We start from the raw sequence: 22,325 nt of genomic DNA, 5'->3' as shown, positions 1-22,325 counted from the left end.
CAGTGTGAACATAAGAGCTGGGAGCTCACAAAGACGCACAGCCCAACGTCAAGATGGTTCACCCCTCATGCTGGGAGCGGAGGACGATGCGCATGCGCAGTAGCCTCAGCACAGCCATCGGAAAGCAGGTAATGAAAAGGGCATTTAAAACTTCGCCGTTTGTTTTCATTTATTTCATGGTTATGCCAGCAGGGCAATGGTTTGCCATCAAATCAGCTCCTAAACAATCAGGTTTTAAACAATTTCTTATTTTGTCGTTTGTGTCACCACATTCTGTCTGTTTTGAATTTCATTTCCCACATCACAAAGCACTTTATCAATATTGTCTTGGTTATTGGGTTCAACCTTTTGTTTCTCTGTGGCCCCCACAGTTTTAAAAAGTCGCATACCCCTCTCTCAGATCTTTGATTCACAAAAATATTAATGAATTGGGGTCTGGGATGGTTGACATGTGTTATTTATAGTGGGTTGAGAACGCAGCAGCTGTACTGTGATAAAGATACCTTAGTTTTCTGCCACAGCAACGAAAGTGTAATCACCACATCATGCGTGTTTGTTCTGTTTCCGGAGAATACACAGATTTCCGTCATTACTCCAGACAGAAATGACATAAATACACAGTGTTATTAGCACCTGCATTATGTTGTGTTGCGGTGATTTAATTTGCATTTGAGTTCCCTCATTGGACTGAAAGCTATCATTTAATCTAATTATCAGGGCACTTAAAAAAAAAAAAAACCTCCAGAAAGATGAATCTTTTATCGGGGTCTTCAAGGCTTGATAATGACTGCTTTCTGGCCGACAGACGCCACGAGGAGCCGGGGCCGGACGCCTCTTGCTGGGTGCGCGTGCTCTCTGTGCGTGTGTCCTGACGCAGACGGTGACGCGCGGAGGCGGGAGACGCTGCCCACAGATTCCTGTCTGACACACGGCGCTGTTACCGCTGCTGATCTGCTGGTAAATGAGTAACCTTTAAACCTCCAGCTGGTTATTTACTTTTCAAATCAGACAACACTGGAAAATGACACATGCGAAGTCCCACCGAGCAATTATGTTAACAGTTTTACAACTTTGATGTGTTTATGAACTAATGCCACATCAATTCAAGAAGTTTTTAAAAAAACAACAACAACAGCACAATTACATCTAATGAAATGTAATTCAGTGTCAATGGCGTTTTGACACGATCTCTTTGCCTTTCATGTCTCTAAATTACCTTCTAACCTATTATAAAATTGGGGTCAGACGCTTATTAAAGGTGACACACTCTCTTTGGTATTCATGTTGTCTCACTGGAATGTGACTGCTGGTAATATTGCTGTTTCTCAGTTGTGGTGACTGTTCAAAGACACTCCCGAACTCCAGGAAGCTTCCCACAATGGCAAAGGAATTCAGTTCCCTGTTTAATGCTACATTCATTTGAACTGACATGAAACTACTCTAACAGATCATTTATTACTTTGAAGTAACCCAGATGTACTTATTATGATTTCAGCAAGAAAGATGTGAATAAGAAAACTAAAGCAACTGTGTCTTTTAAAAATAAGTTGCTCTGCATCTTTGGCAAAAGTGCATCAATCGCACTAATACCTAAATGTCTGTTGGTCCAAATACTGTGGCCAGAGGAGGGACTGCTTGTCTCGACCTCGGCACTCATGTGGAAGTGTGTTATGAGAGTCTGACCCACTTTGGCTGGGAGCACTACAGTGCACTGCGTGTGTGTCTGTGTTTCTCTTGCGCTAACCTGCATGGGGACTGAACGCCAGGGAGTCGGTGCACGGCGGAAAATGATCAAGATCAGAGTAGAGAAGCAGCTCATGAATAACCAAGATTTATCTTTCATGCAAGAACTGAAAGATTCTTATTTATAAGACAGATTTGTGTGAGTGTGTTCGGTACTGATCCATTGTTTGAAATCACGGTCCGACTTTTCAACACATGATCAAAGTGCTACGTGATGCTTCTGTGTTATTTATAGAACAATCACACTGCTTGGACAAAAATACATTTGTGCAATACTGTTGGAGTTTCCTGTTCCTTGGTGCATGCTGTTGCCACGCGCAGGGTTGTCATGTCTTTCGAGGGCTGAGCCTTCTGAGGCCACTTAAGTGCACAGATAAATGAGAAAGAGATGAGTCACGGAGCGAGATTAATATTTCATATGACGATCAGTTATGGTTTAGTTTCTACTGGGAACATGCATCTCATTCTGTCACAGGTTTTTGTGTTTATTTAGTTTCTCACTGCAGGCATCAAGCTGTAAACGGATAAAGACTCTCAGCCTTTTTTTTTTTTTGTGCTTAGAGTTGTTTCACATGTCATGTAAATAACACTGAAATGACATATGGCACCTCAGTGAGAATGTATTATTTCCTTAACAATGTCATGCACTTATATTCTGTGCCTGAAAGGTGTTCCAGTGAGAGCAAAACATTACTGAGCTTTCAGTCCACGATCCACGTTACATAACCTATAGTTAACCCACATTCTGGCCGCCTCTCAGGTTGCTGCCACTGGCTCTTGTGGCCCCATTTTTTTTTTTTTTTTTTCTCAGTCAAGCTATGCCAGTGATGGCCCACATTCAGCCATATACTGACAGAGTTTGACAAAGCTTCAGGCGTGTGAAACTGCCCCAGTTCCTCCTTCCGCCCCCGTGGACACCATCTCAGGGATCTACCCCTCTCACAGACCACGCTCATCTTCCTGGATTTCAGAGGAAGCGTCAGGTGACAGACAGTTGACAGATAGATAAATAGATAGACGAAGCCTTACTTTACATCACATCCTGAAAAGTGTGACTCACACATTATTAAGCTGTTTTGTTTTTTTTTAATAGATCCATTGATGTCATATTTTCACTGTCGTCACCAAGAACAAATATAGACCAGTCTCTTCTTTTTTAGCGTGAAGGCAGTGAATCATTACAATAACCTTCATCATCATCATCATCATCATCATGAACGGCAGCAGAGTGACGGTCACCCTCGTCAGCTTTGGCAGCATCTTCACGCCCATGACTGCATGTCGCCCAGTTCTCTGCCTCGCTCGTCTCTCCAGCGTCGGTCTCTCTGTGTTTAGAGTGGTTTCCATCAGAGCCGTGTTCTTTCAACAGGCTGAGACGCACTTTTTAAGAGAGGCGTCCAGGGAATGGCATTTCAAATCCATTATTGACCTTTGACCCTTTATATGAATAATAACCAGCCTGTGAGATAGCAGGACCCCTCAAATCCATCAAATTATAAATACTTCATTTGCCTACAGAATACACAGCATGCATAGAGATATATTGACATTGACTTAATGCAGATTAAATTTACCGTGTGTGTGAGAGAGATTGACTGTGTTGATCCTTGAGCAAGAGTAAAAAGTGTCACACTAAATATTAATATAGTGACACCTGGGAAAACCCAGGTCAGTGTTTTTTAAATGCATCTTTTGAGGCTTTTTACTGAGAATTTACATCAAATTTGAAATTTTGGGAAATGAATGAAGATCAGATAAACAAGTCCTGCGAGAATGGAATGTGTGAATTTGCAATAATAATAATAATAATAAAAAGTTGTGTCCTGTCAAAGAATAATCCCTTCACTGAAACTTTAAATGCGTGTTGTGAATAAAAGCCTATTTAAACATCTGTTCTAAACTATACATGATTTTTTTAAAATTGTAGAGCGTAATTAAAATAATTATCATAAATCTATATTCTTCTTGATCTGAGAAAGCAGTCATGATACAGAATGATTGACTGATGGGAAAAAACTCCATATCCAACAGACAGAAATCTAATTAAAAAAAAAAAACTACATGACCTCAGTTGTTACTGTTGTTTGCATTATTACATCTTGTTGCACAATTGTAAAAATAACCTTAAAAAAAGGCTTTCAATTTTTTTGTATTCAACTGTGCTACCAAAGTAAGATAAAGTGAAAATATGCCATCAGATAAAGACTTCAGGTGAAATTTCAGCGTGGTGAGACCTTAAGTGACGGGTTAACTGCCGTCCCTTTGTGTGTGTTTGTGTTTCTGTGTGTGTGTGTGTGTGTGTGTACAGTTATCAGCTCAGGGAGCGACACCAGAGAGCTTCCTGCCACGCTGTAATGGCAGCCGTTGGCCTTTTGCCACATGCAACAGCCTAAAACTAGTGAGTTCAGCTGATTTGCTTCAGTATTGCAATATGGAAAGCTTATGCGCACACTGAGATGAGCCTGGATGTACTGCTCAAGTGTTGCTGTTGTTGTTGTTTACATTTTCACAACAGATGTTAACTTGCAGTTTGTTTGCAAGACGCCGCTCCTCGGAGAGAAAGTAGGTTTCACAACCAGCGTTCAACCGACGCGGTCTTATCTGATGCAGCATGTGAGCCGCTCGTGCCTCGATGGCAGAGCAGCTGTATGGCTGACTTTGACGTTCCCTCCTCAGCAGCGGCTCTCTCGTCATCAGGAGAGTTGTGGTGACCTTTCTCACAAACCTACAGACTTGCTTGGATCGGCTGCGTCGGACGGATCGCTTCACGTTCGCGATCGGGCGGGTTCACTATGCGTTCACAGTCGCAGGCTGTAAAAGCTGTGCACGAGGGAGAGTGTGTGTGTGTGTGTGTGTGTGTGTGGCGCTCCAGCCCGGTGCACTGAGCTGCTGGTGCTGGCTGGCTGTCACATGTGGCTCCATGTGAGGCTCTCCAGCAGGAGCAGCAGCAGCAGCAGGGGGAAGGAGGCTTGCTCTGTTCTCAGCTGTTCAGGCCAGTACTGCCTGTTCTGTGGAGCTGTGTGGGTGAGACTGTAACCCCCCCCTCTCCCTCCCCTTCTCCCCCTCTACGTCGCCTACAAGCTCAATCACTCACTGATTGCCTCTCTCTTCTCTCATCGCAGCTGGCAAAACACGCATTAACGGCTGACAGCACAGCTGTCAGGCACAGGATGGAATCCTCTCATTGATTTTTGACCCACGCCGCTTCTTGCTCCGTTTGTTCAGAGCATTGATATGTACAGCGATTATGTTCACGGTCCTTTATTTTCTCATTCTGGGGCTGAATTCTCCTCTAAGTGTCAGGCTGACTGTAATGTACTGCTTTATCAGCAATCCAGTGTCTGAATACTGTTAAAGGGAAGGTAAACAGGGAGCTGAATGTTGCTTTGGCACCATCTTCTGGTGTCAGGCTGATAGTAGGACTCAAGTTTTTCTCTTTAAAGTTTTATTTTAGTTGATATGAATGAATTTCTTTTTCCACTGGAGCACTTCAATAAGTCATCTTACATCCAGCACTCCAGTCACACCGATTTATTTTAAATTCAGACACATGTTCTGGATTAAAAATAAGAAATGTTTGATTCTCTAAACGCTGAGTCTGCAAACAGTTGTAGAAAAAAAATGCAAACTTTGGACTCAATGCTGTCGTGACTGTGCAACATGCAGAGTGGTTTAATTTATGCGTGCGTGCCAAAACTACTAACGTATAGAATAACAGGGTGGTATCTGTTTAGTCTGTATGGGTAACAGCGTCTTGAAGGGTTAGATATCACAATCACACAACTTTGCTATCGTTGTCAATGAATCCGGTCCTTGGATCTTGACTGTAAAAAGTACAGACTGAAACACTGCGATTTGTTTCTTTTTGAGTACCTGAACAGTCACATCTGTCATTTGAAGGGTTGGTTAACTCAAAGAAGAGCTCTACATGTATACAGATGTTGGATCCTGTGTGGAGTTTGCATGTTCTCCCTGTCATGCATTTGAGTTTGACTGGTCCACTGTTAGAATCCACATCATTCAGCCCCACATCAGCGCAGACTCGCCGTCGGCCTCTGCAGCGCGCTGGCCAGGCGGCAGTAGCAGTTTGACACATTATCGTCCGTTTTAGCGCACGGAGGAAGGATGTCGTGTGAGGCGAACAAATGTGACTGGAACTAAAGTGACAGCAGCTCACATGCGAAGTGCAAATAAAAAGGCCTGCTGCCGCTTCTGACCCGGGATACAGTGACAGAGCCGCTATGAGGGGAATCTCACCGTCGACGTTTGACAGAATCAGCTGTCACAGCGCACACACACACACATCCACGGCGGGCGTGTTTGAATGTGTCACCCTGTCAGCACTGCCTCTATCATTTCATTATTGATGTATGTTTCTCAGAGTTTATTTCTAGATCTGTGCATTTTGATCAGACCTCTTTGCTTCAAGACTTTGCAGTTTTACCAGGTCTCAGAATCGCCGGGTGTTATAAGTGTAGTATTCCGGAAGCTTTGAATCACAAGGTGTAAAAGGACTTTGACCTGTGGAAATTGCTGTGTCTTGTGAGAGATGATCCTCAATCACAAGTCAGGGAGAAAGGCGAAGATGCAACTGTGACTTGTTCTTCCTCTCAGGTATGGATGCATTTCAGTTTTATCTTGCAGAAAGAACAATATCTAAATTACATTTGCTAGTTGTACACAGAGAAAATGAGCAAGTTTTATTGACAGTAAACAGTAGTTATGTATTTTTTCCCTGAAAAATCTAAATGTATTTTTTTTCTATTTCTTATAAGTGGCTTATAAAATAATTCTTTATGTTCAGAGAAAATGGTTGCATGAGATAAAGAGGTAGATCATATAAGTTTATTCTTCTTTCTTCTCTCTTTAATTCAGAAATTTGAACATTTTTGTCTTGTATTGTTTTGAACTGTGGCATTTCCATTTTTACAATGAATGAATAAGCTAAACTGAACTAAACTAAACTAAACTAAACTAAACTAAACTAAACTAAACTAAAGTCAACTAAAGTCAACTCAATAATGGTCTTAAGGGAAAAACTGTTATTGCTTTGTGAGTGCAGGGATTCATAAACATTGCCAGAGTCATATGACTGTCAGGTTTAGTTGCAGGCTGTTACATAATAACCAACACACCCTGGTGAATTTGTGGAGATTTAGACCTGAATAAAGCAGTAATGGATTTTATGTTAGTTGCTCTGAATATGACTGCAGGTTTTTGTGTTTAGTGAGATGTCAAAATAAAGGAGTGTGTGGTTTTAGAACCAAAAGTCCAACACGTCTTTCATTTCTGTAGCCGCTGGGGGAAAAAATAAAACTGCCATGGAGGGATTTGGATTGAGGAGAGCCGAGTCCCTGAAGAGTTTCTCTGGGGCTCAGGAGAAACCCTCGCTGATGAACAGTCTCTCCCGCTGGAGCAGAAAGTCCGTCTCCGAGCTGGTGCAACAGTACGTTCCACACCACACACTCCCAGAGGCCACACCACTCTGATCCAGTTGGTCAAAGCTCTTCATCATAATTGAATGAATAATTGTCGATAAATGTGTTCCTGCAGTTACCAGAGCTGCGTCGACCTGAGCAGTTATGAGCTGGAAGAGCCACAACCTGAGGTAGGATCACTGAATCCGTCTTTCTTATCCGGAGAGAAAACTGTTGAGTTAAAAAAACAAACAAACAAACAAACACTCCTGTCTTTAGGTGACAGAAACTAAAGCGTACAGTCGGTGGAGGAAGCAGAGCGGCGCGGAGCGCGGACCAGGAAGAGACTCTAATCTGATGAGGAGTGTCTCCGTGGACTCGCTTCCTCAGAGAGTCAGATCAGGCACCAGAGCTCTGTGTGCTCTGTTCGAGTCAAAGGTCACCCTGCAGGAGGACCTGAACACCAGCAGCAGCAGCAGCAGCAGCAGCAAACCAGGGATAGAGCGCCCTCTGCAGGCCCGCGGCAGCCACAGCACCATCCTGAAGGAAACACCTGTTCAGGTATGTGAGGCTGAAGAAAGGATCACAGGTATAGGAGAAAACAAGAAACTGAAAATGCTGGAAGATGTTTGGTCGCAGGAGTTCAGAGTGCAGAATCGGGGCAATGTTTAGAAGTAAAATAGAAAATACTTTGTGTGAAATTCTTTATTGCTCCATACGGAATAGAATAAAATAGAATAGAAAGTTGAAATACAATCAAACTACAATAAAAATTAAATGTTAGGGCTTAACAGTTACTACAAGCATGGATAGAATGACTAACAATGAAAAAACAACAAAAACACGAAGAAACAGATGGCCTCTTGACCCCGGCTTTACCTGGTCCTGGTTCATGTATATTTTTTAAGACGGGGGATTTAACAGCAAGGCGAGGCAACTCTGTTTTTTTTGTTTGTTTTTTTTTATATTTTATTTTTGTGTGTGAGAGAGAGAGACTGACTGTGTTGATCCTTTTATTTTCAAATGCACAACAAATGTACAACAGATGACAAAAAAATACTTTTAAATTTATCCCCACAACTCCCACCCACCCCTGCTCACTCTGAGAAGAAGAAAAAAGAGAGAAAAGAGAAAGGAGAAAGAAGGAAAAAAAAACACTCCTTTTACTATGTTTAAGTTACAATTTTGGTTTACAGTTTACATACATTGACATAAAGCAAAGTGTTGCCAGTCACCGAGGCAACTTTGTTTAAGTAGCAAATATCAGCATAAAAAAATATTTTTCACATAAAACTAATTATATAAGATTCAAACTATAACCAAAATGGGAAAATATAAGATCAAAAGCAAAAATGAAAATATCAAAACATTAAGAAAAACTTAAGCCAGCATCAAATTTGAATCAACTACAGACAAGCCCAAGAAAGTGTGTATCTGAAGATCTGTTGATGTCTGATCTATGTCATCGATCCACAGGGAACCACCCAGGTGGATGGAATGAGGACTCTGAATGGCCTCCCGGAGCGTTACGCCAGAGCGTCCGGACACTCACACGGTGAGGCGCAGTGTTTGATTTCATGTTTGTGCCGGCAGTCGCTGACGTCTCAGGAGCCAGATGGGCTCAGGCCAGGGTTCCCCCTCAAAGTCATGAGACTATAGTCAGGTTGTGGTGTCACGCTTCATGCTCAGCGGTTCTCACTCTTGAATTAGACAAGTGAACATTTAATGAGACGTGATTTTCCATAAAGGTCGGTGAATTATTCATTATGTATCAAACGCAGTGATCTAATATCCACATAACATAAGAAATGAATCTATATCAGGTTTCCATGAGCGAACATGTCGGGATCAAGGCCTTTGGATGGAAGAAGCGGTTCCCGATGTGCTTTTTCATGCTGGAAGGAAAAAAGAGCTAAATAAAGACAAGGATGTTGTGGTGTAAAGGCATAGCTATGCGTTTGGTGAACATGCTCAAGATAGGAGTGAGGCTGTCCTTGATGGCTCTCGCCATGACACAGACCTTGGCCCTCTGAGCCGTGTCTGCATGAGACCTGAAACCGATCGGGCCTCGTCGACTCAGGTGTTTACCCAGCGACGATTCTGGGAGACACACAGGAACGTGGAAGGACGTGGAAAATTTAAACAACGTCGAAACCCCAGGAGGAAAATGACGGCGGCGCCATAATAGGGCCTGAATAGTGTTCCTGTATTTTATGCCGCTCATCAAACAGCCGCTGACACACACACACACTGCCGGTCCCACCCAGCGCCCGTTATAGTGGGTGACAATGTGGCTATGGGAATGAGAGGTGGAGGGGGTGGGGGTGGGGTGGGGTGGGGGGGGTGCCCCCAGTCCTTCAGTGACTAAGAGAGGTGATTGACTCAGCCGAGCAGCAGCAGCAGCAGCAGCAGCCAGCCCACCATCCCAAAATAACTGAAGTCTTCCACTGGGACAGCGGGCTCTGATAAAAATCAGCTGTCACCAAGGCCACAGGACGAGAGAGAGAGAGAGAGAGAGAGCGAGCCGGGACTCAGAGAGCAGAGCGAGAGGAAACAGGCTGAAACACACATCACAGGACAATCAGTCTACCAACCCAGAAGAGACGCTGAAGGACGGGACAGCGACACCAGAGCTGAATGGTCTTTTAGTAAGTAATCATTAACTCCAGTCATCCGAACTGTAGAAAATGATGTCACTGTGTGGTGAACCTGGAATTTTAATATCGTATAACATTGACTAGGAGATGGATGAGATGCACGTACTGCTTTATATTATATCTCCATCTAGGATGACAGAATGTACAGAATCAAGCTGGATGGAGATGATGAACACGCACTGAAAAACAGTGTTAAATATTATTGGTTTAAAATTCTAAACTTTCATAAAGCTATTACCATTTTCATGTGAAAATAACATATAATCCATTTTTAATAAAACTAAAAGACTGACTGAGATTTTAATCACATATTTCTCATAATTAAACGATAAAATATGACAAATAATTTTTAATGAGTGACTTTGATTAAATAACTTTGACCTTTCCTGCTCCCATTTCGTGATGAGTGATCTCAGAGCTACGAAAGCTCCAAACTGAAGAGTTGTGACTACAGTTCTGGAATCCTCTCCATGGCTTTTGTAGAGATCAGTTTTCACTACGTTATCCTCTGAAATGTGAGGAATGCGAGGTCACAGAACAGCAATAAGTCGGTCGTCAGTCACTTTTCTCCTCTGATTCACGTTTGTCATAAAAGCCAGGTCAGAAACTCAAAGTGATTTCAATAGCTCGGTGTGGCGAACGGCGACGGGATGCTCTCCGGGGGGTCTGAGGGTTTTCCCGGATGAGACCCTTTCAGGCGTGATACTTTTCATTGCAGTCTGTGAATGCAGCCACAACCGACCGACAGCTGATGGCGGCGAAGGTGGCGGTGGTGGTGATGGTGGTGGTGAAGCCCAAATACCAGCTGCATTTCACCGTCATTTGTACAGCTGCCAGTGGCCCAAAAGGAACCACCATTACTGCGCCACTAATAGCTCCTCTTCATTCCTGGAGAATTAACCCAGATCTAAGAGATGTCAGCAGGAATCTCTTGGAAGCCGGGCGAGATCACCTGCAGCAAAAGATACTCTGTTGTTCAAAAACAACTTGCTTTTACAAATCGGCGGTCCACTTTTCATTGATAGGAGTGTGTGTGTGTGTGTGTGTGAGTGCAAACAGACAGCAATGACAGGCTGACCTTTGGGTTTATTGGGTGAGGACTTCAGCAGGACGCGCACGCCTCATTCTGTCTGCTCACCCAGCTATGAAAATGCTTTAAGTCCAGCCTCGTGAGAGGCGCCAGCTCGCCGGTCCATCCTTTTGTTCAGCCGGGGCTTAGTGCGTGAAAAGAGGAGGTATGTTTAAATCTGACCATTAGTTACAGCTGGATAGCCGGAGCAACACACTGCATGGGCCGCTGACCTGGGACGACCAGAGTGTTCGTCAGGATGTTATTGGCATTTTTTTACTTTTTATTTTTTTGTGAATTGATCATATATTATTTGTTCTAAAATTAAAAACGGATGGAGGTTTCAGTTGATGTAATACAAGCAAGACTTAAGAAAAAAAAACCTATTCAAATCAAACCAAATTTAAATGAAAAACTATCATTCCTGCCATAAAGTCAAAGTTTGGGGGCAAGGAGAATTTCCATGTTTTTTACTGGTTCATGTGGTCACATTCTTCCTGTCAGGTGTTGACGGTTTGATGGCCGACAGCTCATGCAAACAATGTGCAAACAATTTGTGTCACTCCAGCTGAGTTAGCAGTTGCTGTTTTTTTTCTCTCTCCCCCCTTTGGCGTCACGGTCGGTCTGTGGCACGCCGGGTGGTGAGCTTCCCAGAAGACAAGCAGGGAAAACTGGAACTTCGTGTCACCCGGTATATTTAGATGTCTCATCCAGCTTGATACGAGATACAATCGTTGATTTAGTATGAATCCTTAATTTTTCCCAAAATAACTTATTTATGTGTAAGAAAATTGAATTGTGTGACATCAAGTGTGAAAAGATATGATTGACTTCGATACATCACAACATTAAGATGCTGACTTTTAAAAGAAGCATTTATTGCTGTGCAGAATAAAGCTTTCTTAATACGAGTATATATTAACGCTGTGATCACACTGGTAAAAGTGCATGAGGCTCAGCAAAGTGAAAGGAGTGGTGATAAGAAAGTTTATCACAATAGGAACGAAAGTAAAAATACCCAGACAAAATGTTGTCACTGAACGTGCTGCTGACAGTAAACATAACCTACTTTTGCCTATTTTGGGAAACACTATTGTCTTTTAAATATGCAAACAACACTCAAACCGCCTGAGACTTTTATCTCACTGCTTCCCCATTGAGTGTAATTTAATTAACTGTAAATGACTGACTTTTTTTGTTTGTTCGTGTGTTGCAGATGACAGACGCAGTCCAGTTTTGACCAAGGGGGGCTCCCCAGCGAGACCAGTCAGAGACAGGATATCCACTCCCACCTCGGTGAGGGACAGATCGACTCTCTATCTGTCGAGAGCAGCAGCCACAGGCGCCGCAGGAGACTCAGCAGAGCCGGTGAGTTCCTGAAATGCTTCTCATTCCTCTTTACCAAGCGAGGTCAAGGGCTTCAATAGGGAACAATCGCTGTGTTCTGCCACAGCGGGGACTGAACATGTTCAATAAATAGCTCCTGCGTGCCTTAAATTTTTGAAATCTCCCTTTTCTGTCGTTCAGCAGGAATTCATCAGGACTCCACCAAAAAAGGCAAACAACACAAAGGTACCAATCTTTAATCCATTACAGTTCCGTGTGGTTTCTCATTACTGTGTGCCGTGGATTATTAACCAATACCGAATATGTCAGTGTTTTTAACAAATAACATGAGCACAAATTTAGATCAGTGAAGTTCAGAACAACCAGACACATCAACCAGTGTTCAAGATTTCTCATTTCTCAGCGTATTGATGAAACTCAGTGACTAAAGGTTTATTGTGACAAAACACAATCACGCAAAATCATAGACATGTTTTTTTACATGACAAAAAGACAATTTTAACTTTGATATTTCTGTCATTAAATAGCTGAACGCAACTATTTCGGCCCTTTTATTCACTTGATTGTAATAATTGTCCTGATTAAAGCGCTGACATGAATGAGTTGATGTTGGACAGTTCCTTGCGGTGTTTAAGAAACATTTTTAGATTTAATCTGATTCGCCTTCCTGTTTAAACTTGAAAATAATTCAGCAGTCAAATCATAAATGTTTTTCCATTGTACGTGCGGCATAACTCTTACATCCAGGTCTTCCTTCTGGAGTAAAAAAAATACAGTAATGTGTTCACAAAAAGGATCAATAGCAACAACTCTAACAAATAATAACAATAATAATAGTGCTTGTTACACTTTTTTTTTCAAATCAGAAAAGCAAACGGAAAATTAGATCAGACTGGATGTGAAGTGCATTCAGAAGAGGTTAGGCGTCGTGCCGCCGTCCTACTAACAGCTGTGAAGTGCTTTAACTCTGGTGTGACAGAAGATGGTGTGCTGTGAAAATCTTCAAGCTAGAGGAAGGTAAAGTATGTCTTTGTTCACTAATTGCATGCAATCTTATTATTTCCATGTATTTAAATATGTTACTTTTCATTATTTGACCCTGATAAGATTGCTTTTTTTTTTTTTCTTTGTTGCTTTGTTTTTATCACAAGATGGCTGAGGCGGCCAGGAAAATCAAAGTTTCACATTCATCTCATGAAGATGACCTGCCTCTCCCTCCGCCCCCTCCCGTACCACCCAGACCCCTTGACTACGAGGGCCCGGCGCCCTCGAGCAACCTGCCCGTGCCGCCGCCGAAAGAGAGCTTCTCCGTGTTCTACCAGCAGCGGCAGAAGAGCGAGCTGAAGCGGCTCTTTAAGCACATCCACCCGGACCTCCGGGCCAGTCTGGACGGCGCCGTGGACGACGAGATCATGAATGCGGTGCAGTCCGAAGCCTCTCAGGCAGCGGACGCAGCTTATCAGGGTGAGGTGCAGTCGATGAGGTGGATCTTCGAGAACTGGACGCTGGACAATATCGGGGATCCTCATGCGACCAAGAAGCTGATGGACGATGAGGAGTTAACGGGCGGAGATGTCAGAAGTACTTCCTCAATGTTCGAGAAGTGTGACAGCGCTCAGGAACGGTCTGCCAAAAGGCAGCTGTCCGTCAGTGGGGATGTGAGAACATCCACGTGGCTGTTCGAGACCCAGCCGTTAGATTCCCTCAGTAGGTCAAAAAGTGAGGAGGGTGAGCTGGTGGAGGCGGTGCTGAAGGAACCCATCCAGCCCGGAGATGTCAGGGGGACTCGGATGCTGTTCGAGTCCAAGCCCCTGAGTGATCTTGGCCGCTGCAACTCCATCGAAGACCACAGCTTCCTGAAACTTAAATCTGAGCTTCAGGAGCAGAGAGGAGACGTCCAGAAGACGGTCAAGCTCTTCCAGACAGAGCCGTGCTGCGCCATCCGAGACAACAGTGGCAACATCCACGAGATCAAGTCAGTGTGCAGGGAGGAGGTCAGCGGGAGCAACATCAGCACGGCCCGTTGGCTGTTTGAAACCCAGCCTTTGGACCTGATCAATAAGGGAGCTGATGGACTGAAGATAATTCGAGGTATATCTCTGGAGGAAGGCCATAAAGGTGTTGATCAGAAGAGGTGGATGTTTGAAACACAGTCTTTTGATACCATACAAGAGGCTGTGGGAGAAGACCAGTTTAAAGGAACAGCCGAAACAACACGAGAGGCCGATGTTGTCAATAAAAGGAAGCTCTTTGAGCTGCAACCTTTGGCCGCATTAAAGGGAGACTCTGAAGAGAGGTCTTTGGAAAAGGAAGAAATCGTTGGAGGAGATGTGAAGACGTCCCTGTGGCTGTTTGAAACCCAGCCCATGGAAGCTCTGAGTGAGAGTTATGAAGTCGGGAAACTGAAGAAAATTACTCTTTCAGCTGATGAACAAGGAGAAGTGAAAGGCAAAAAACAAATCTTTGAGGGCTGCAGCAGTCAGAGGAGCGCCTCATTCAAAGAACATGACATAGAGAGAGGTGATGTGAAGGGCTTCAAACAGCTTTTTGAAACAATTCCTTTGTGCAAGATTGCTCATTCTGATGAAGACATAAAGGAGAAGGAGCATGATATCACAGCGGGAAATGTCCAAGGTAACAAAGCAATGTTCGAGACAACTCCTTTATATGCGATAAAGGACAGCTCTGGAAACCTCCACGAGGTTACAACAGTCAGCCGAGAGGAGTTCATCAAAGGAAAAGTCAAAAACTACAAGTGGATGTTTGAGACCAGACCTCTGGACCAGTTAGCAGAGGGAAAGGAAAACGTCGAGGTGATCAAAGGCATCACCAGACAGGAGGACACAATGGGTGACGTCAAGATGGCAAAATGGCTTTTTGAGACTCAGACAATAGACGGAATCCACTCGAAGTTCAATCAGACGGCGCAAAGCTCTTCTTCACAAGAAGAAACCCGTAAAGGTGACGTCAAGTCCTGTAAATGGTTATTCGAGACGCAGCCAATGGATATTCTGTATGACAAATCAGAAAAAATGAAAGACAAAGAAGACATCGACGCAGATGTCAAATCAATGACTTGGCTTTTTGAGTCACAGCCTCTCGACAGTATCAAAGATGGGGAAGAGTACAGTCTGAAACTATGCAGTACCACACAGGATTCGGTCAAATCAGAGGTCGGTGTGCAAACAGTCAAACATCTGTTTGAAACAGAAACCTTGGACAGAATAAGAAAAGATTCAAACGCAGAACGGGATTCCAGATGTATCAGCCAGGTTAACTTTCAGTCTGGAGACGTCTCCAGGGTCAAAGAACTTTTTGAATCCCAATCCCTCGACGAAATAGGATCCGAGATGCTGAGAACATCTGGTGACCAGAACAAAGACGAACACATCGAAAAAGGTTCAGTGAACAAGTTTACTTGGATGTTTGAGAACTGCCCTATGAACTTGATCAATAAGGACAGCAGCGAGCAAAACGCAAAGCAAGTCGAGGATCTTCAAGGCGGCGACGTGAAGAACAAAAAGTTTGTCTTTGAAACATCCTCATTGGACAAAATCCACGAGGAACCTGTGGACCGGACGCCGGTCTCTGTGGAACAGCCTGCGAGCAGCGTCGACGTGAAGTCAAGCAGCATGATGTTCGAGTCTCTGCCGATGTACGCTATCAGAGACAAAGAGGGACAATTTCATGAAGTGACAACTGTGAAAAAAGAAGAGGTGATGAGTGGCGATGTGAGAGGAGCGAGGTGGATGTTTGAGACGAAACCCCTGGACGCCATCAAGGCCGAGAATGAAGTCTACGTAATCCGGGCAGTCACTCAGGAAGACGTCAAGGCTGGAGATGTCAAAGCAGCCAGGTGGAAGTTTGAGACGCAGCCTCTGGACTCGTTCACGAGCAACGAGGAGCCATCCGTCAGGGTGACTGAGGACTTTGGCAGCAAAAATGTACAGCTCAACAAACAGATCTTTGAATCTGAGCAGGCAAGCAAGAAATTCGTGAGAATGGTCAGTGTGACTGATGTGCAGCAGGGCGATGTCAGGACATCTACCTGGCTCTTTGAGAATCAGACCATTGATAGCTTGAAAGGGGATCCTGAGGAACAAAGCCCAGTTAAGACAGTCCACAGGGAAGACAGCCAAAAGGGGGATGTGAAACGCTGCACCTGGCTGTTTGAGTCTCAGCCACTTGACAAGATCAAGGAATCTAAAGATACCTCGGTCCAGGGTGCTGAAGAGATCCCAAAAGCTGATGTAAAGTGCACCACCTGGATGTTTGAGACCACTCCACTGGACAAAATCACTTGCAGCAGTGTTGCAGACACCCTTTCATTCCTGAACCAAATGACCTTTGTTCACTCAAGCGGCATCATAATCGAAGCCAGCGAGAACAGGAACGTCAACATGGGAAAATATCTCATTGAAAACAACAAGGGCCTGCAGATTCAGAAAGAGGAGGTCATTCGAGGTAACATCAGGAACATCATGTTGCAGCTGCTGATCAAACCCACCCTCAAACCACAAGTCACTCTTTTGAAAGAGAGCGAAAAAGGTAAAGTTAAAACCACAGTTGTGGAGCTCCCGGTTTTACAGCCAGCTGAGTCCGTCAACATCGAGAGCGATCAGAGAATCAAAAATATTGCCCAGATGATCGATGACCTGCTTGTTCAAGAAAAGAATAAGAAGAAGGGAATCGTGATACAAGAAACCGCAGAAGGACTAGCTGAGTTGTCCGTTTATTCTCTCATGTGCAATAATGAAATCAAAACTGCGAGTCACGTAACCGAGAGAGGAGATGTAAAGTCTACCATTGGAAATCTTCTCGCCACAGCCCATAATCAGAAGACCGCAACATCTTGCACCGTGGATGAAACTGAGAAAGGAAATGTTAATTTGTACAAAAGTTGCATTGAGAAAGGGGATCTATGTTATCTGAAGAGTCTCCACGCCGAGGAATGTGAAGATGAGGTTGATCACAGCCTGATGGCCAAAGAGCAGATTGAAACGGTTCACGGGGGCGTGAGGGAAGCAAAGAAAAGCCTGTGTCAGCAGAAGGAGCAGGTGGAGCGGACTATTTCTGATGTTCTGCCGGGAGATGTAAAGAACACAAAAAAAGTGTTTTCGTCAGAGTGCAATATCAGTGTGGATAGCTGTATCGAAAAGGAAGAAATAATCCCTGGAGATGTCCTGTCAGCAAAGCAGCAACTCGCAGTAAAGCAACCTGTCATTGTCGAAAAGGAGGAAATTGTCTCAGGGGACATCAAGGCCACCATGCAGTCATTAGAACGTGCAAAGCAACAAAGCATGATAGTGGAACGGGAGGTCATTAAACCAGGAACCATCTATGACATGGACTTGTCAGCCCAAGGACCTGAAATAGAAGGAAACCAAATGCAAAAAGAAGTCATCATATCTGGAGATGTGAAGGCGGCAAAAAAGTCTCTTGAAATGGCCAAGCAGCAAAGCATGCATGTGGAACGGGACGTTGCTACTCCGGGAAAAATATACAACCTGAACCTGTCAGCGGAAGAGGGAAGCTCATCGACAGTGACACAGTCCACATGTTCATCCTCCTCCAGATGCCAACAAAAGAGGACTTATCCAAAGGTCAGTGATGCAGAAAAAGCTGAAGAAAACCATATTTCCTTTGAGGCTTGTCAACACGGTACAGTTATTGTCAGTAATTGTGGCTCAGAACTGCTAAAACCTGTAGCATACAGTGAGCTTAATGGTCAGAAAATTGAAGATGAGACAGAGGAAGCGATCAGAGGAGATGTAAAAGCAGCTATTAGATCTCTGCAGAGTGCAGCCACAGAACAGAAGGTTCTAGACAAAGAAAGTATTGTGAGAGGTAATGTCCAGTTGGCTCTGGAATCGCTTGAGAAGTCGAGTGTAAACGTATCCAAAGGAGACTATAAAGCTGCAATGATATACAGAAATTCAGGGAAGTGTTCAGGGAGGAGCAAGACTGTTCACAAGCAGTGTGTTGTGGTGTCTCTGCCTCCATCTGACACAAAACTGTCTCCTTCAATTTCAGTAACCTGTGAAGGACAGCCACCCATTACCACACAGAATTCAACTCTCAACCCTGTAGCAAACGGAAACTGTAGATCAGCCAGCCCAGCAACTGTAGCCGCACCTCCGCTGCCTCAAAAGACCGAGAAACCGCAGGAGCAGAAGCCAGCTTTACCGCCAAAGCCTCAATGGACAAAAAGTGTTGTGGTGGAAGAGCAGAATTCATCATCGTTCCCCACAGTCGACGCTGCTTACTCTGTCAAGGACCTAAAAAGTGATGCAATTACTCAAAAACGGAGCCAACATGCTGTGACACACTCCTCAGATGCACAGCATAGAAAAACCTGTAAAGAGACTGTTCAGTGGCACCAAAAATACGCTGATGAAGCAGTGCTGGACACAAACCGAACAAATGAACGCGCATCAGTGGACTTCAAGGCTATGGAAATGAAAAAGAGCACGACAGCAGAAACGCTCCCTGAAAGCAAACCAGACAACCAACTGAAATCAAAATCTAACAGCAGTAATGTGGAAATAGAAAGAAATGTGATACAGAAAATAAATGCAGCAGAGGAGATTCAGATGTGTATGAAGAATTATGCGGAAGACAGCAGGCAGGAAACGAACATGACCTTGAAGGCAGCCCTGCAAAACTTTGAAAGAAAGGACAGTGAGTCTTTAGAAAAAAGAGCTTTGTTGCCAAAGAAGGTAAGTGTTATAGATGAACACAGTAAAAACCACAAAGAAGCGGATAAAATCACTACTCAGCAACACAAACGAGGCAAAAACCAATACGCAACGGAGACCGATCGTCCAGTTGATTCACGTCACGTCCAGCAACATGACCTCAGCGATAAGAAGCAAACAGTTGAAGATAAAGTTGTCTTAAGAGAGAAGAAAGGAAGAGAAACAGAAGATGAGAGACGACAAAGATTGTCTGTCCACAAAGAGGAGATTATGAAAGGAAACGTAAAGGCTGCAATGGAAATCTTTGAAAATTTGAGGAAACGAGAGGAACTCAAAGGAATCCTGTCGCAAGTGCAAGAAATCGAGGGAGAGACCAGCAGTGTGGACGCCAGCTCTCTGAAGACATTATATGAGAATGTCCCAGTCTGGATGGGTCCAAATGCTAAACAGAGTAGAAAGGAGGAAAAGAAAGTTGAAGTAGAAACACTGGATGATGACCTTGAAAGCATCTCCTCGGTTGACACTGCATTTGAAGATCTGGAAAAGGCAAGCAAAGAAATTATGAATCTGAAGGAGCAGACGTTAGCAAAACTTCTTGAGATCGAAGAGACGATCAAGAAGGCTTTGTACTCCGTCTCTAACCTGAAATCAGAGGCTGACATTGTCGGGTTGTCAGGATTGTTTGATGAATCTTTAAAATCTGAGCAAAATATTCAAGTGACCAATAACATCAGGAAGATAAGTATCGGGTCCAGCAAGGCCAAAGCAAGTCAAAGTAAAGACGTGACGGATGTCACGCTTCCAGATTCAAGTCTCCCAGCAAGCAACCCTCGTACACAGATGCAAAATAAACCACTTACCAGACAGTCTTCCTCTCAGTCTTCACCGTCATTCATCTCCATTCACTCCGCTGCCAGAAAGACTCCCGAACAGCCAAAGCCGACCATGTCGACGTTCAGACCGCACGACGAGAGCAGCTCTCACAGCCGCTGCGACGCCAACGCAGATCTCGCCAAGTCTTCAAGAAATGACCAAAGTCCACAGCGCAAGGTCAGCGTGCTCGAGGTGAAAACGGTTCCAGAGCAAGCGGCGGGAATAATCGGCACCAAGACGGTCAGCGAAACATACGAAGAAACCGACGGCTTTGGAAACGTCTTTCAGTCCTCCATGACTTCCACATACGTCACCAAGCAGTCTGACGGCAAGTCCAGCGCCTTGTTCGAGGTCACCGGGGGTCCGACGCGATATGAGGTCATGACGTCTCCCTTGATGAAAAGAGCAGGTCATACGTTTCAGGACAAAGTTTCAAGCAGCGCCAAGCCGGGGTCGGTTTTGTGACATTCAGCCAGCCGAAGGAAAACCACTAAGCAGGCCACTTATCAGTGTGTTTCCTAGTCCTTTAACTTTAGGAAATAAACTGTTTCCATTCATGTATTCTTGCTTTTTTTTTTTTTTCAAATAAAATGTTTTTTTTTTTGTCATGAGACATATCTTTCAAATGAATTAATAAAAATGTTGACTTTTGATTAAAACACATCTGTCTTATAGATTTTATACTGTAACCACATTATACAATGTATGTTCTTTTATGAAGGTCAAGCTTGTAGATATGACTGCATGTTCTGTTGTGTAAAATGTCAAATAAAATAAATATTTAAAAAACTAAAAAAGCCTGATTGTATATGCAGCATATCATTATATCATGTACAGTACTGATAAACACTGGCACGAGAAGCTTTTCTCTGCAGCTTCAGTTAGAAGCCACAAGAAAGATAAAATCATAAAGATAAATGCACATAAATGGAAATAAGAAATAAATTCTTAATTCTTGCAATTTCAAACATCAATCAAAAGTTGCTATATTCTAAATTTGTTTCCATCATTGTAGTTCCAACCACCTGCCAAGGAAATGTGCTCAGCCTGTTTGACACCCGTCTATCCGATGGAAAAAATGGTGGCCAATAAACTCATCCTGCACAACAACTGTTTCTGCTGCAAACACTGCGGCAAGAAGCTCAGGTGAGAATTTTTTTCATCAACACAATACAAAATGTGTCCACTAATCATATTAAAACTTACCAGGATAAACATACCTAATGCTGTCCTGCATAAATAAAGCCCGTATCTCAGAATATTTTCATATAAATCTCTACAAAAAAAGTAATAAAAAAAAAAAATGAATCATGTTCGACATGTTTGATTTTGCCTTTTGACTTTGTGCCATTTTATTACAGCATCCAAAACTACTCATCTCTTTATGGAGAGTTCTACTGCATTCCTCACTACCAAGAACTCTTTAAAAGAAGAGGAAATTATCATGAAGGTTTTGGGCACACACAACATAAGAATCGCTGGAATCAAAAAGATCAAGGAATTGACGAGCTGGATTTCAAGTCCTCTGTTAAAACAACAAAGTCTAAGTTTCGCACTTCTGATATCAATAGGGAAATGTCTGCCGGTGCGTTTGCTACTAAGTCATCTGTAAGAGAGCTAGGAAATAAAAGTGTTCCAGAAGCAAGAGGTAAACTGAACCTGAGCTGGCCTCCAGAGAAGAAAAAGAATGCCAGCATTGTTCAAACACCTCAAACATATACGCCCGCACAGAAAAACAAGATGCCTGACAAAGAAAAAACAAACAAAATGACGAACAGCTCATCAGAACGATGGAAAAGTGACAGGCTCAGCTACAGAGGAGAAACACAGGACAAGGGAGTCAAGGTACAATCGAGGGCGGAAGGTTTTAACTCAGTAGAGAAGTTCCCCTCAAAGAAAATAACTCAACATGCAGCAAAAGAAAGCTCTCTGCTTTCTCCAACAACGAAAACTATTTCTTTGCCTCGCTCAGGAACAGGTGCATCTGTCATGAGCAAAAATACATTCCAGACAAGTGTAGCAACCAGCTCAACAACAAACAACACAGCAGGCAATTACAGAGGGGACGACCATCCAGATAAAGGTCAGAAGGCTGTGAGATTCGCTCAAAAATTTGGTGTGGCACTTCATGATCGGCCCTCTCGGCCGAGCGGAGAAACCAGCAGTGCCGTACACTTAAAGAAATCTGCTCAGTTTCAAGGTTATCAATCCAAGGCTGCAGAAAACATCAGTGGCAAGAGTAATGTCAAACATTTAACATCAAAGTTCGGCAAAGAACCGACAGAGGAAGAACAGATAGAGACAGGTCAGAAGGAACTGATACCGACAGGTTGGAAAGAACTGATACAGACAGGCCGGAGAGAACCAATAGCGACAGGTCGGAAGGAACCGATAGCGACAGGTCGGAAAGAACCGATACAGACAGGTCGGAAAGAACAGACAGAGACACGTCTGAGAGAACCGGTAGCAACAGGTCGGAAAGAACCGATAGTGACAGATCGGAAAGAACAGACAGAGACAC

General features: G+C 43.7%; 1 protein-coding gene and 1 long non-coding RNA gene across 2 annotated transcripts; both read left to right on the top strand.

The window, feature by feature from the left end:
• The first annotated feature begins 111 nt into the window (after positions 1 to 111).
• On the top strand, positions 112 to 3,298 carry LOC115406087 (uncharacterized). Its single transcript, XR_003933489.1, has 3 exons — positions 112 to 128; positions 806 to 957; positions 2,904 to 3,298. It is a non-coding gene; the product is annotated as an uncharacterized LOC115406087 (long non-coding RNA).
• Positions 3,299 to 13,384: 10,086 nt separating this feature from the next.
• LOC115406167 (xin actin-binding repeat-containing protein 1-like) lies at positions 13,385 to 18,616 on the top strand. The gene is made up of 2 exons (XM_030116074.1): positions 13,385 to 17,836; positions 18,267 to 18,616. The coding sequence occupies exons 1-2, from the start codon at positions 13,385 to 13,387 to the stop codon at positions 18,267 to 18,269; spliced, it is 4,455 nt and encodes a 1,484-aa protein (XP_029971934.1). The 3' UTR covers positions 18,270 to 18,616.
• The last annotated feature ends 3,709 nt before the right edge of the window (positions 18,617 to 22,325 follow it).

The sequence above is a fragment of the Salarias fasciatus genome, chromosome 18 (assembly GCF_902148845.1).
Source record: "Salarias fasciatus chromosome 18, fSalaFa1.1, whole genome shotgun sequence".
In the NCBI taxonomy this organism is placed as follows: domain Eukaryota; kingdom Metazoa; phylum Chordata; class Actinopteri; order Blenniiformes; family Blenniidae; genus Salarias; species Salarias fasciatus.
The sequence above is the reverse complement of the archived record's forward strand: the minus strand, read 5'-3'. Positions and strand labels throughout refer to the sequence as shown.

Excerpts from the sequence above, each read along its gene's own strand:
- LOC115406167 (XM_030116074.1), top strand. The coding sequence starts at position 13,385 with ATGGCTGAGGCGGCCAGGAAAATCAAAGTTTCACATTCATCTCATGAA.